This window comes from Carassius gibelio, chromosome A15 (assembly GCF_023724105.1).
Source record: "Carassius gibelio isolate Cgi1373 ecotype wild population from Czech Republic chromosome A15, carGib1.2-hapl.c, whole genome shotgun sequence".
NCBI classification, from domain to species: domain Eukaryota; kingdom Metazoa; phylum Chordata; class Actinopteri; order Cypriniformes; family Cyprinidae; genus Carassius; species Carassius gibelio.
Genome location: NC_068385.1, coordinates 21,260,062 through 21,272,940, shown reverse-complemented (window position 1 = coordinate 21,272,940; position 12,879 = coordinate 21,260,062). Strand labels below are relative to the sequence as shown.

At 37.1% G+C, this 12,879-nt stretch overlaps 1 protein-coding gene across 1 annotated transcript in view; it reads right to left on the bottom strand.

Annotated features, from left to right (window-relative positions):
* The window catches only part of igsf5b (immunoglobulin superfamily, member 5b), a 35,573-nt gene that overhangs the window by 2,577 nt on the left and 20,117 nt on the right, over positions 1-12,879 (bottom strand). Inside the window, exons 4-8 of the mRNA XM_052617324.1 lie at positions 6,121-6,414; positions 4,214-4,330; positions 3,685-3,709; positions 2,718-2,818; positions 452-516 (exon numbers count right to left, since the gene is read on the bottom strand). Coding sequence (XP_052473284.1) covers positions 452-516; positions 2,718-2,818; positions 3,685-3,709; positions 4,214-4,330; positions 6,121-6,414 — 602 coding nt within the window. The remainder of the gene's footprint in view (positions 1-451; positions 517-2,717; positions 2,819-3,684; positions 3,710-4,213; positions 4,331-6,120; positions 6,415-12,879) is intronic.

The window sequence follows — 12,879 nt, the reverse complement described above, 5'->3', positions numbered from 1 at the left end:
TCTATTGAAATTTGATCACCCTGGGATGGGGATTTCCCCAGTGTCAATGAGGGTTATGGCCCTAGACATGAGGTGAGAAAATATGATTTCTTGAAAGTTTAACAGTTTCAAATGAAATTCTTAAAATGAAAAGGTTGTTTCATGACGATGACCCAGCATACAATTAGCATTAATGCAAAAAAATGTGCATTGTGAATTATTTTAACACAATATTTGATTGTTTGTAATCACAGCATGATTACAGAAAGTAATTTTATTTTCAAAAATAAAAAGGATTAAATCTAAGTGTAATTTTGCATCATTTACATAAAGTTTAATTGTTTGACTTAATATTGTTTCACACATTAATCAAGAGATCAGCATTTTCCCTAGGTGTGAGGCAGAAGACTTTAGAACGAAGTGTCAGATATCCCATGAATAATGCAGAGGCTGTAATTCACTCTCCCCTTACCCGTGGAGAGCTGATGATGTTTACCGTGCTGTCAGCTCTATTCCTGAGGTCATGGTGTCCTGAACCTGTGGGGTAAAGATCAGTTGTGTGTGACTTCACGTTTCCTAAAATTCTGCAAATATAACTAACACTGCACAATGTGTTCTTCCAGCTGTACTTAGATACAAAAATCATATGTGTATGTTTGTGTAGTTTCCCAGTAGAAATAAAGCAACATAAATTTACTTAAGACAAGAATCCTTGTATCGTATTTTATGATCTCTTATAAGAAATATTTTAAGAAAACCTATTTCTCACAGGAGACACAAAACAGAATCAAAGAGCAATAATAAACCAGATTACTGGAGTACGTTTTACTAGAAAATATGATTTTAGTCTTTCTACTTCAAAACTTCACATTTACCTCTAATTTAATAGCTATTTGTATAAGAAAAAATGTTATACCCATTATTAAAAGCCAGCCTTGTGGCAAAATCTTTTTTTAAAATACTTAACTTTTTTTGCTGGTAGTGTATTTGATTTCCCAAAAACCTGTTCCCTTTAGAATATTCTCTCACATTGTATATGGGGAGTCTCCTGTTTAAACTGCTACTGAAGACTGATTTGTTCACATTTGTGTAGCTCCACAAGAATGGGCGGAGCCAACCTCTAAATTAGTCAGCTCGGAGCACCATTTCATCAAAATATTCTCCTCCAATGACAAAGATCATCTCTTCACTAACGCTGGACTACGAAGCCGAAGAACAAGGAAGAAGCTCAGCCTACAGCTCACTGCCGTTGAAGAGCCCAGCAGAGGAAAAAAACATATACCTTCCTAAATGTCCTAGTGATGTTGTTTTAAATGTGCACCACTGAGGCTACACTCACTGAGACAGGCTGCTTTCACTATGAAATCATGAGTCTGTCCCCGCTTCACTCACGGATTGCTTTCTTCAATGAAGGCGACCCCACCCCTCCTGTTTCTTCCCTCTTCAGGTTAAAGTGATTCACACCAGCACAAGTCCCACATGGTTCACTCTGTTTTACTGTTCTACAAGTAAAGATCAGCACCCCTTATCTGCTTAGAGTGGTTCGATCTTTTAAGATGGATCAAGACAGAATGCTTTCACCAATGATTCTATATCGTTGACAGCTTCAGTTTTTGAGTGTGCTGCTTGCCTGGGCCATGCCCATGCTGAGGCTGTTTACTGAGACAGCTCGCTTCCACGATAGAAGCGTGTTTCTTGCTCACATTTTGCCTTTTTCAATGAAGGTGCTCCGAGACTGGACCAAGACCTTTTAGGACACTTGTGGCCAATGTTGCTTAAGACTGCCATCCTTATGATATAAGCGTCACTCAAGTGAGTCTGTGATTTGCAGGGACTGTCAATCAGTGCTCCCTGTCTTAAATTTGGGCTTAATGACTGTAAGGTCATCCTCAAGCCAAGACAAGTTTATGTACCTAGAGTAAAGCGCTCTCAACTCCGATTAGAGCCCAGATTTTTACTCTTCTAGTACTCCCTGCTGTAGACGGTGAGCAGGATCCCAATTCACTTCGGCCAGTTAGGTCTCTTAGAGTGTATGTTGAGCGCTCTGGTCTTTTCCGACAAAAAGAGCAGCTCTTTTTCTGCTTCGGAGGCCGCAGTAAAGGGCTGCCGGTTATGAAGCAGATACTTTCCTGCTGGATAGTAGATGCTATAGCCTTGGTTTATGCCTCAGAAGGCTTGCAATGCCTTTTCAGTGTGTGGGCCCACTCCACCAGAGGAATGCCCTCCTCCTGGGTGTGGTCCAGCTGAATTTCTATAAGTGAGATGTGTGCTACCACTGGCTGGTCATTGCCTTCCTCTTTGATCAATTCTATATTTAGACGTCCCTGCCCTGCAGGCAAGGATTTCTGTTTTATCTACCTATAAGGAATTTCTATAAGGAAATGAGCTTTGTGTCACTTACCGTGCTATAAGCTGAACGGAAATCGATTTACTGTCCCTTTAGTCCAATGATTCTGACTTATATAGAGGTCGACTCCGTTCTGTTGGGCTAAAATGCCATTGGTTTGTACAGCTACATAATGTGAACAAATCAGGCTTCAGTACCTGTATAAACAAAAGGTTCCCCATACACAACGCTTGTTCTCTTATCTCAGGGAACCAAGGTTACCTTATTAACTGGTGTGTTTTCATTTCTGTTAAAATATTTTACCTAAAATAGTCATAATCCTCAATTTATTTTTGTTCAGCATATCATTATACTGGGTGTTCTGTTCTGCATTGTATTATGATATCATTACTTGTTACGTCTTCGCCGTGGTATCCTGGGTTAACTTTTCCTCTGGTTTCATCAGCAACAGACCTCCGACGACTGCTTAAATTGACAGTCCATAAAGAGGAGCTGGAAAGGCAAATGCAATACATTAAACTTTTTCTCAAGCCAAGTTAACAAAATAAAAATAGTGATGTTAAATAATATTTTTACTAATATTATTTTAATGTAAGAATCAGTGGCTATGTTTAAAATGGAACACTAGAGTACTCTTTACTGGATAGTGTACAGCATACATCACAATGATTACAACACAAAATAGTATACAAAATAATATTCAATATGCAACAATAAACAATATGGTTATTTTGTATTGTGTATTATTATTTTATATATTTGTATTGTATTTATATATATATTTAAAAAGATGATGGAAAAAATTTAAGGTGTATCTGTAAATATTATGTTTTGTTGCATACTTCACATTTTGGCAAATTAAGATATGGATATCAGGTTACCTTTTACATAAATTAACTAGAAATAGCAACTGGGCAAAATGTCATATAGCATGAAATTTTGTAGCAGTGTTTGAAATTTGTGGAAAATGCTGTATTTCTCTCTAATATTTTCATGATTTGTTTCAAGGCTGCTGTTTCACTTTCTTGAAAATGTACAAATGTTCTTTGGTACAGATAATGTTGTAGTCATTAAGGTCATTCACTCTGTGTGTGCGATTTCTGTCAAAAACAAGCATTCAAACACAAAGTTATCTGTTCATAGTACAACAGTATTGTGATATGATTAGTGTCTTTGTATGCATGCCAGTGTTAGTGGTTTAGAACTGGAAAAACAGAAAATGTGCAATAATCAGAGAGATTAAGACTTCTGTCACTAATAGATCATTTTCTTTCTGGCTGCTGTATGTTTAACAGAGGTCCCGTTAGTGCATTCAGAAAAGCCTTAAAGCAGGTATGGTATGAACAAAAATGTCTTACCTGACTTTATTTTCAGAGCTTGATTCTGTAAATGAAAAGAGAAAAACTAAAATTTCTGGTTCTAGCCTCAGGCTGTGGTAGTCATATGACAGCAAGCTTAACTAACAATGATATCTTAGTAGCTGGTGCAACAAGAGGATGACAGAAACAAATTCAAGAGCTGCATGGTGTGTGTGTGTGTGTGTGTGTGTTGTAAGGTGTCCCTAAGTGGACATAGTGATGGGAAAAAATAAAAGATGGCAGGAAGAATCATATTTCATCGCTTTTGTGTTTGCTCGCAAACAAAGACATTGTTAACAGGTTTTCTGTCTGAAACGGATTATCAATTGGCCTAAATGCTGTGCAAGCACTTGTGATGCAGTAAAACCTTTAAACTGCCTCATTGCTGACAGCTCAACCTACAACGTGTCCTTGCTGTTGGTCCAATTTATGGCAAGCACTGCTTTAACTTCCCCCTTCATTGGTTTAATAACTTGCAGGAGAGTTTTAAAGGAAACTTTGAAGAGAAATGTAAAATGGATTGGCTTACTTGTCAGTTTTTTTCTATAGTACAAGATCAGGATGAGCACTGTCAGCAGAAAGATTGTACACACAGACACTATGACAGCGATCACAACTGTGTAGTCCTGGGGAGCTTTCGGTGCCACTGCAAAACACATTCGTACGTTAATGGGCACATTCATATGCACAAAATTGAATCTAACAGTATCTCTAAATTAAAATTTCATTGGATCAAGTAAAAAATAAATAAATCTTTTTAGCTTTTTGTGAAATTGATATTGATATTTTATGCTTATTTTTAATGTTTTAGAATTGAATATAATGTGAAAGTAAATAGCAGTAATTTTGTTATAATAATTGCTAGTACACATTTCTCCATACTAGTCATGCAATTTTCCTTACGGAGTGGCACAGCAGTAATTTCACATTCAAGATTCACCAAAATGAATCAAATCAAGTTCATTCTTCCATAGCACTAGCAAAGGTTTCACCCAACAAGCACACTTTGTCATTCATAAAACAATCACCTAAAAAACACTAACAACAGGTAAAATTATATGCATTTCCTTTGGTCAAATAACTTTACAAAACAAGCTCTCACAAAATTCACTGCCGTATATGTTTTAAAGTTTCTCCAAATTCAGTTCTCGGTCCTGCAGAGTTTAGCTCCAACTTGCCTCAACACATCTGCATGGACATTTCTAGCAATTTGTGTCTAAGAGAGAAAAGATTTAATGTTTTTGAAAGATGTAGTCATTGAAAGTAAATGGAACAGTATCTACAGTTTAGCCCATATACAGTAGGCCCAATCCCAATTCTACCCCTTAGCCCTTCCCCTTTCCCCTAACCCTCCATTTCGTGCGTTCACATGAAGGGGTAGGGGTGTCTCGATTCTCCTTTGGTTGGAGGGGAAGGGGTAAGGGGAAGGGCCAGATAGCCCTTCAAATGAAGATTTTTTTCGAGACCACACTTCAAACGAAGGGGTATGAATTATCTCGGCAACGTGGCAGCTACAGCGAACAAAAAGACACATAAATGTAAGCTTTTTTGGCATAAATAAAGATTTTAATGAAAAGTAATAATTTGTTTTATGTTACATTAAATTGTGAGTTAATATTAATGGTCATGTTACTCAAAGAAATGTGTTCAAAAAAATCGCTAATATTTGTTAACATCATATCATTACAGACTGCATGATAGTGCGACAGCTTATGTCTGATCAGGGCCATAACTGCCGTAGACACTGATGGGGGCTAATCCCCCCAATAATTAGAAATCGCTAGAGAAAGAGAGAGAGAGAGAGAGAGAAATGGAAGTTGCGTGTATTCGCGTCTGTGCATTTATCTTTTTAGAGTGAGTTTACTTAAAAACACTGATTGTATCCTCTCGTCACTGGATAATATAATGTAGCGATTCAGTATTTAAACTGTATTTAATAAAAGTCGTGGTGCAGCGTTGACAAGTTTATTTTCTCTTGGATGTGTGAGCTGCGCGATTTCAGATATATATATGTGTGTGTGTGTGTGTGTGTGTGTGTGTGTGTGTGTGTGTGTGTCAGTAAGCAGCTCATTAACACAGAACGATAATTAAAGGCTCTAATGCACACAAGTATATGTGTGTATTATAAGAGCTAGACAACGAATGATGGCGTGTGACGTCATGGCAGTGGTGTCCCAATCCTTAGGGGAATATTTTCTCCCCTACCCCTTGACACTCTGTTTCAAGGGACAAGGGGAAGGGGTAGGCGGAGGGGTAGGGGAAGGGGTATTAAATAGAATTGGGATTGGGATTGGGCCATAGACTGTGGTTGTGCTCACTGTATGAAGAATTCTGAAAAAAGTGACCCAAGTATTGAGAATTGGGTCCTAGTGATTAAAAAAAAAATAATAATAAATCTGTAATGCTTATTAGTTTATTTGCATGAGGAGCTCTTACCTACAGTCAGCTTGACACTGCTGTTTTGGTGGGCTACAGCGGCAGACACAGATGCCCAACACTCCACTGTGCTGCTTGTCTCTGCTTTTATCTGAAGCACACTGGTGGAGTTGAAAAGGCCATTGGGGTCCTGGAGACTGCTGGTGTTGTAGTTGTCTCTGTCCACAGTGGTGCCATTGACCACCCAGGACACTGAAGGGTCCGGATACCAGCCACTCGCTTCGCAATGGAAGGTGACAAGCATCCCCTCTTGAACTGACAGATCACTCTCCAAAATCCTGACATTTCCTTTTTCTACATTTTACATACAAGACATGAAGACTTTGTGTTAGATTTTCTCCAAAAACTGGCATATTTCAAATATTATTATCTTATTATACATTTTTATCTAATCATAAATGTTTGCGTGAAGAAGAATTACATTTAAATGTTTCATAAAACATTTACGTTGTCTTGCAAACTATTGCACAAAAGCAGATTTGGTATTATAGTAATATATTACTTCAATCAAAAAAATTTAGCAAGAAACAAAGTTTGCAACAACATTTTCCACAGTGATGCACAACTTTTGTGAGAACTTGTATGTATTAATATTATTGCATAAAATAAAACATCAACACACACACACACACACATAAAAAAACCCACAGAGCTCAATGTACTGTGTTGATATGAAAGAATTTTCAATATCGATTTTTCCCTCTCTTTTTTTTTTCTTGCATTGAGTTGTTTATTTTAAGGTTAAAGGAAATGTCAATTAACTTAACGGATAATGCCCTGGCAGAAAATTAGCAGTACTTTTTTTTTTTTTTTTTTTCAGGGTTTGACCAAATAGATGACGAAAAAAAAGGGTCCAAATAGTGTTCAAATAACAAAAATATATTTAAACAAAACTAACTTCCACAAATGATAAGAAGGCCATGCAACAGCTTGTACCACTCAACCTACAAACAATACTACAACCAGAACTGAACAAACTGAGGGGTCTAAATACACAGGGATAGTGATCTCAAAGACAAACGTGTGAAATAATTAATCACTAACTAAGATAACTAAGGACTGGGGGGAAACAGAACAAAGGAAAGAGAGGTAACTGAGAAAAACACACCAAATGTCCATGAAAATGAAACAAAACACAAAGAAAATAAGAACAAGATGTTGCTTAAAGGTACCACATAGCAACATTGTGTCGGCCCAGATCCAGCCCACATCTGGCACCCGTGGAAAGATGATCTGGCCCACATGCAGCGTGGAATGATGGCACTTGGGTGGACCGCTTCTGTTTGCCAGATTTGAGCCACAAGCAGGCCATAGCAATGCTACATGTCAGCCAAGAGTAAATAAATTAACCAGAACTGGACCCTATCTGAGCCACAAAATCTGTGTATATTAAATATGAAGTATTTTCAGCCTTAATAAGCCTGTTAACAAGCAGAATCACTGAAGGAAAGAAGAGAACAGAAAAAGAGAAGAGCAGAAACACAAGAACTACAACTGACTTCAGCCACAACCTTAGATGAAATCAATTGAAGATAAAATAAGACATTAAATCTCTGGAGATCTCACCAGAGGAGGATTAAACAACTCCACAAACAGCTTTACCAGCTTCACTTATTACTAACCAGACTGACTTTATTTCTGTTACACGTCTACAAAAGTTTTTATTGAGAATTAACAGATGTTTAACTCTAATATGTGTCACCATAACAGTGATTAGTGTTTTCGTTAGTTTGGCTCTTAACTCTTATTATATATTTTGTCTTTTTTTGGCGGCTGTAGTGGTGTGTTTGTTAAATACATTTGCAGCTTCAAAGAAAGCTAGATTGACATGATATCAAGTGACGGCTGTTATCTGTTGATGGTTTTATAATCATCATGAAGTACACTGGTTCACTGATGTTTTTTTTAAATCTAACAATTATGTTGTTCCAATTAGAGTTGTGACGTTCGCGAACGAACCGATTCTTTTGAACGGCTCATAAACATGAACGATGGGAGCCGAGTCGCGACTGGAGAGGAGCCGTTCTTTCTATCGTTCTTTTTTCCTATGCGTGTTCATACAAATGAGCTCCTCCAGGAGACAGAACAGTTATAGGGGGAGGGGCGCACCCAGCGCAGGCCAACCCTTTATAGCGTGATGATATTAGTTATTAGTTGTGCATGCATTTACATTGCATTTTGTGTTCATTTAAAACTTATTTTAAAATCATTAAAAATGTTCTTTTGTGATACTGTACTTGTATAGAAATTTTTCACTAAAAGCTGTTTTCCACAGACATTCATTGCAGCCCACTTTGTTATTGTTCATTGACTTGAAGGGGCTGATGTCCTATTTGCAAAGTTTACAGTAGTAATAGTATGTAGTATGTAGACATTTCCATTTTATTTATTCTAATTTTATCTACTTTAAAAAAAAAAATAGTTTTCTATCAAAATGTTCTTGTGTGATAACAATGTTCTTGTGTGGAAGTGTTTGTAGTAAAAGCTGTTTTGCACAGAAATTCATTGCAGCCGGCTTCGTTTTTTATGTTTATTTGTGAGTAGGTATTGTATGAATAACATAAGTCAACGTAGTTTTACACACACACACACACACACACACACTTTGTACTAAAGGTAAATCAAAATAATGATGTCACTGTCTAAGCAGAGGGATTTGTGCAACCCTATGGAATATAGTCCACACATGAGAAATGAGGTAACAATCAATATTTCAGAATAATTCAAACTCAGATATTGGTGTGTGATATCTGAGCTTTAATTATTTGACTACAAATCTCACCTCATAATACCTCCCAGTGATTATTTCCAGGATAAACTGAGATGCTCCCAAGCTGGCTTCTTAAAACTGACTAAATATTTAAAAAGAGCCAAAAGAGCCATTCTTTTGAACGGCTCTTTGAAAGGAACGGATCGCGAAGATCCGGATCCCCTCAAAGAGCCATAAATCCCATCACTAGTTCCAATGATACATTCATATTACAAACCCTGTGTTTCTGCCGTATGAGAGCCAGCAGTATTATAACAATCAGTTAAGATATTTTAACAAACATGAGCTAAAAAAAAAAAAAAAAACCTACACTATGTTGCCACACACAGATATAAACAATCAGCACATGAATCTTGATGATGGTGACAATCAAAAATATTTAGATAAAGTGATCAATTCAGAACTTCACTGAAAAGCTACTAAGTCACAACTAAAACAACAGCAAAAAATATAAGAAAATATTAAGAATTAAACAAAATAATAGGACAATTCAGCTGCATAATTTATTCATGTTGAAATGCATGCTGGGAGTTTTGTACTATGATAGTACCCAGCATGCATTGCAGCAAGGTATATTTGATTGTCACCATTGTTGAGATTCATGTGCCGACTGTTGATGTATGTGTGTGTCATCATTAGTGATGGGAAGTTTGATTCTTTTCCGCGAACCGGTTCTTTCGGACGGTTCGATTCAATTAACCGGTTGAAAAAAGCGGTTCATCGGTTCTTTCACGCATGACGTAATGACGTCATTGGCGATGACGTAATGGCGTCACGTCTATCAAACATTCATATATATAAAGTCAGTTATCATAACTGTAGTCAGTTAAAACCTCATAATCATGAAAAGTTTACATTTGAGTTTTGCAACAACACCTAAATACAGTAACAGCAATAATGTGCATATGAGGATTTAAGTCTTGAAGATATAAAGTAAATAAATTAGGTGTCATCAGCGCAGAAACCATGATCCACTTACTAAACATAATCCATTGCGATGTATTTGTTATTAAATGAACTTACGTTTCGCCAGATTGCCCTTCATCCAAGCCCTCGAAATACCCGCGCTCATAACATTACTAGTACAGAATCAGAATCAATCACCAAAAGAATCCCTTCGGTTCAGACATGCTGTGAGTCAGTTGGCTTCACGCTGAATCGCGCATGCGCAGTATCATCAGTTCATCGGTTCTCAATTCGGACGCGTCCGACAGAAACGATTCTCGGTTGAGTGTGCTGATGATCCGAAAACCGATGCAACCGGTTCTTGACTCGAGAACGAGAATCGCTCTAACCGGCACATGCTGCAGTTCAGTGTCATCAGCTGCTCTACTCGTGTTCATGTTCTGTTTACTACAAACTCAATTTGTGAATGTCATCATTAACTATAAATAGCAGATAACAGATATCTCATAAATCATCCCTTATTCCCATTAAACATAAGAGTCTTTAGAGTCTTAATTATTGTCCAACTTCCCTGAAAACCCATTTGGCCTATATATTATATACAATATACAGATTGGAAACATTAATCTAAAAAAAATAATAATAAAAAAAATCAAAATAAAATATAGTTATTTTATCAAACTTTCCGATGTTTAACAAAATACTTACAAAATTACACGCATGCGCAATATCATCAGTTCATCGGTTCTCAATTCGGACGCGTCCGACAGAAACGATTCTCAGTTGAGTGTACTGGTGATCCGAAAACCGAAGCAACCGGTTCTTGACTCGAGAACAAGAATCAACTCATCAGTTCTCAAATCGGACGCGTCCGACAGAAACGATTCTCGGTTGAGTGTACTGGTGATCCGAAAACCGAAGCAACCGGTTCTTGACTCGAGAACGAGAACTGCTCCAGCAGTGGGCGTGTTTGTTCATTATCTGGCTCGGCTCGGTGTTCATCTTCAGTTCGGTTTTCACAGCATTTCATTCAGTGTACTGTTTGAGTAAATTGATTACCCCGGGATATTGGTTTATTCTGACTCAGAGGGAGTGTCAGTCACGTTAAAAAAGTTAACAGCTTAAGTAATTTGTGGATTTATGCTTATTGGAGACGTGAACCGTTTCAAACGATTCAGTTCGATTTGGTGAACTGGTTCAACCGGTTCACTAAGAAGAACCGGTTAAATTGAACGATTTGTTCATGAATCGGCCATCACTAGTCATCATAGATTGACTTTTTCATGGTTGTTAAAATCTTCTAACTTATTGTTGTAATATTGCTGGTTCTCATTTTTTGATGTGAATATATTAATGAAACAATTGTTAGATAAAAAAAATTGATATAGAAACATAGAATGTTTCATAATGATTATAAAACCATCAACAGATAACCGCCATCACCTGTCCTCAAGTCACTTTAGCTTTCTTTGATGTCGCAAATGTGTTTAACAAACACACCGTCACAGCAGCCAAAAAAAGACAAAAGACAGAATAAGAGTTAAGAGCGCAACTAATGGAAACACTAATCACTGTTATGGTGACACATATTAGAGTTAAACATCTGTTAATTCTCAATAAAACCTTTTGTAGATGTCTAACAGAAATAAAGTCAGTCTGGTTAGTAATAAGTGAAGCTGGTAATGCAGTTTGTGCTGAGATCTCCAGAGATTTAATGTCTTCTATCTTCAATTGATTTCATCTAAGGTTGTGGCTGAAGTCAGTTGTAGTTCTTGTGTTTCTGTTCATCTCTTTTTCTGTTCTCTTCTTTCCTTCGGTGATTTTGCTTGTTAAGAGGCTTATTAAGGCTGAACATACTTCATATTCAATATATACACAGATTTTGTGGCTCAGATAAGGTCCATTTCTGGTTAATTTCTTTACTCTTGGCTGACATGTGGCATTGCTATGGCCTGCTTGTGGCTCAAATCTGGCAAACAGAAATGGTCCACACAAGTACCATTATTCCACGCTGCATGTGGGCCAGATCATCTTTCAATGGGTGCCAGATGTGGGTCGGATCTGGGCCGACACAATGTTGCTATGTGGGTATACTCCACTCTCAATTATTTTGTCATTAATCACTTAGCCCATGTCATTACTAACCCGTAAAATCAAAGTGTAAATATATACGTAAAAAATGTAGCCTCGTGGCGCCGCTGATACAGAAGAGCGTGTTGAACGCAGGCAACTGCGTTCAGCTCATAATCTTCAAAATGGTACTACAGTGATGTGGAGAGAAACAGAGGAGACAAATTGTTGAATAAAGTTACTATTTTTTGTTTTCTTTGTGTACAAAAAGTATTATTGTCGCTTCATAACGTTACGGTTGAATCACTGATGGCAGATGGACTATTCTGATGATGTCTTTCATATTTTTCTGGATCTTGACAGTGTAACTTACTTGGCAGTCAATGGGACAGTCTCAAGCCTCCAGGTTTTCATCCAAAATATCTTCAATTGTGTTCTGAAGATGAGCAAAGCTTTAATGAGTTTGGAACGACATGGGGGTAAGTGATTAATGAAAACATTTTGGGGTGGAGCATCTCTTTAAATCCAGTAATGTTAATCTTCAAATACTCCTAACAATTTAAAGGTTTACTTTATAAAAATTAATAAAGATTTCATAGCAAAAAGACACATGTACCAAAACCTGAAGAATGTTTTGCTTTTTGTGTTCATAAATTTTAAGTGCAGCTTAGGTGTTTGAATACTTTTTGGAGCCACTGTATGTGTGCATTTCTTTCCACTAAAAGCAGACATGATTGTGCTCTTTTTAAATGATTGATGGTTCATAATTGACTGGTTGATGTGTGACTGCTAAATGTGAGACAGCTAAATTGTCTCTTTTAAAAGCCCACATTATGGGCTTTTTATTCACCATGAAAAAAGGGAAACAAAAGGTAAAGCGGTGGACTGTTATAGACAGCTGCATAATTAGTCAAAATTTTCTCTTTCTCTTTTTGCATGGCCACAGCAATTCATTTGTAAAGGCTTTACTGTGGGTTACTGATTGTCTTATATTGTATAGGCTACCTCATAAG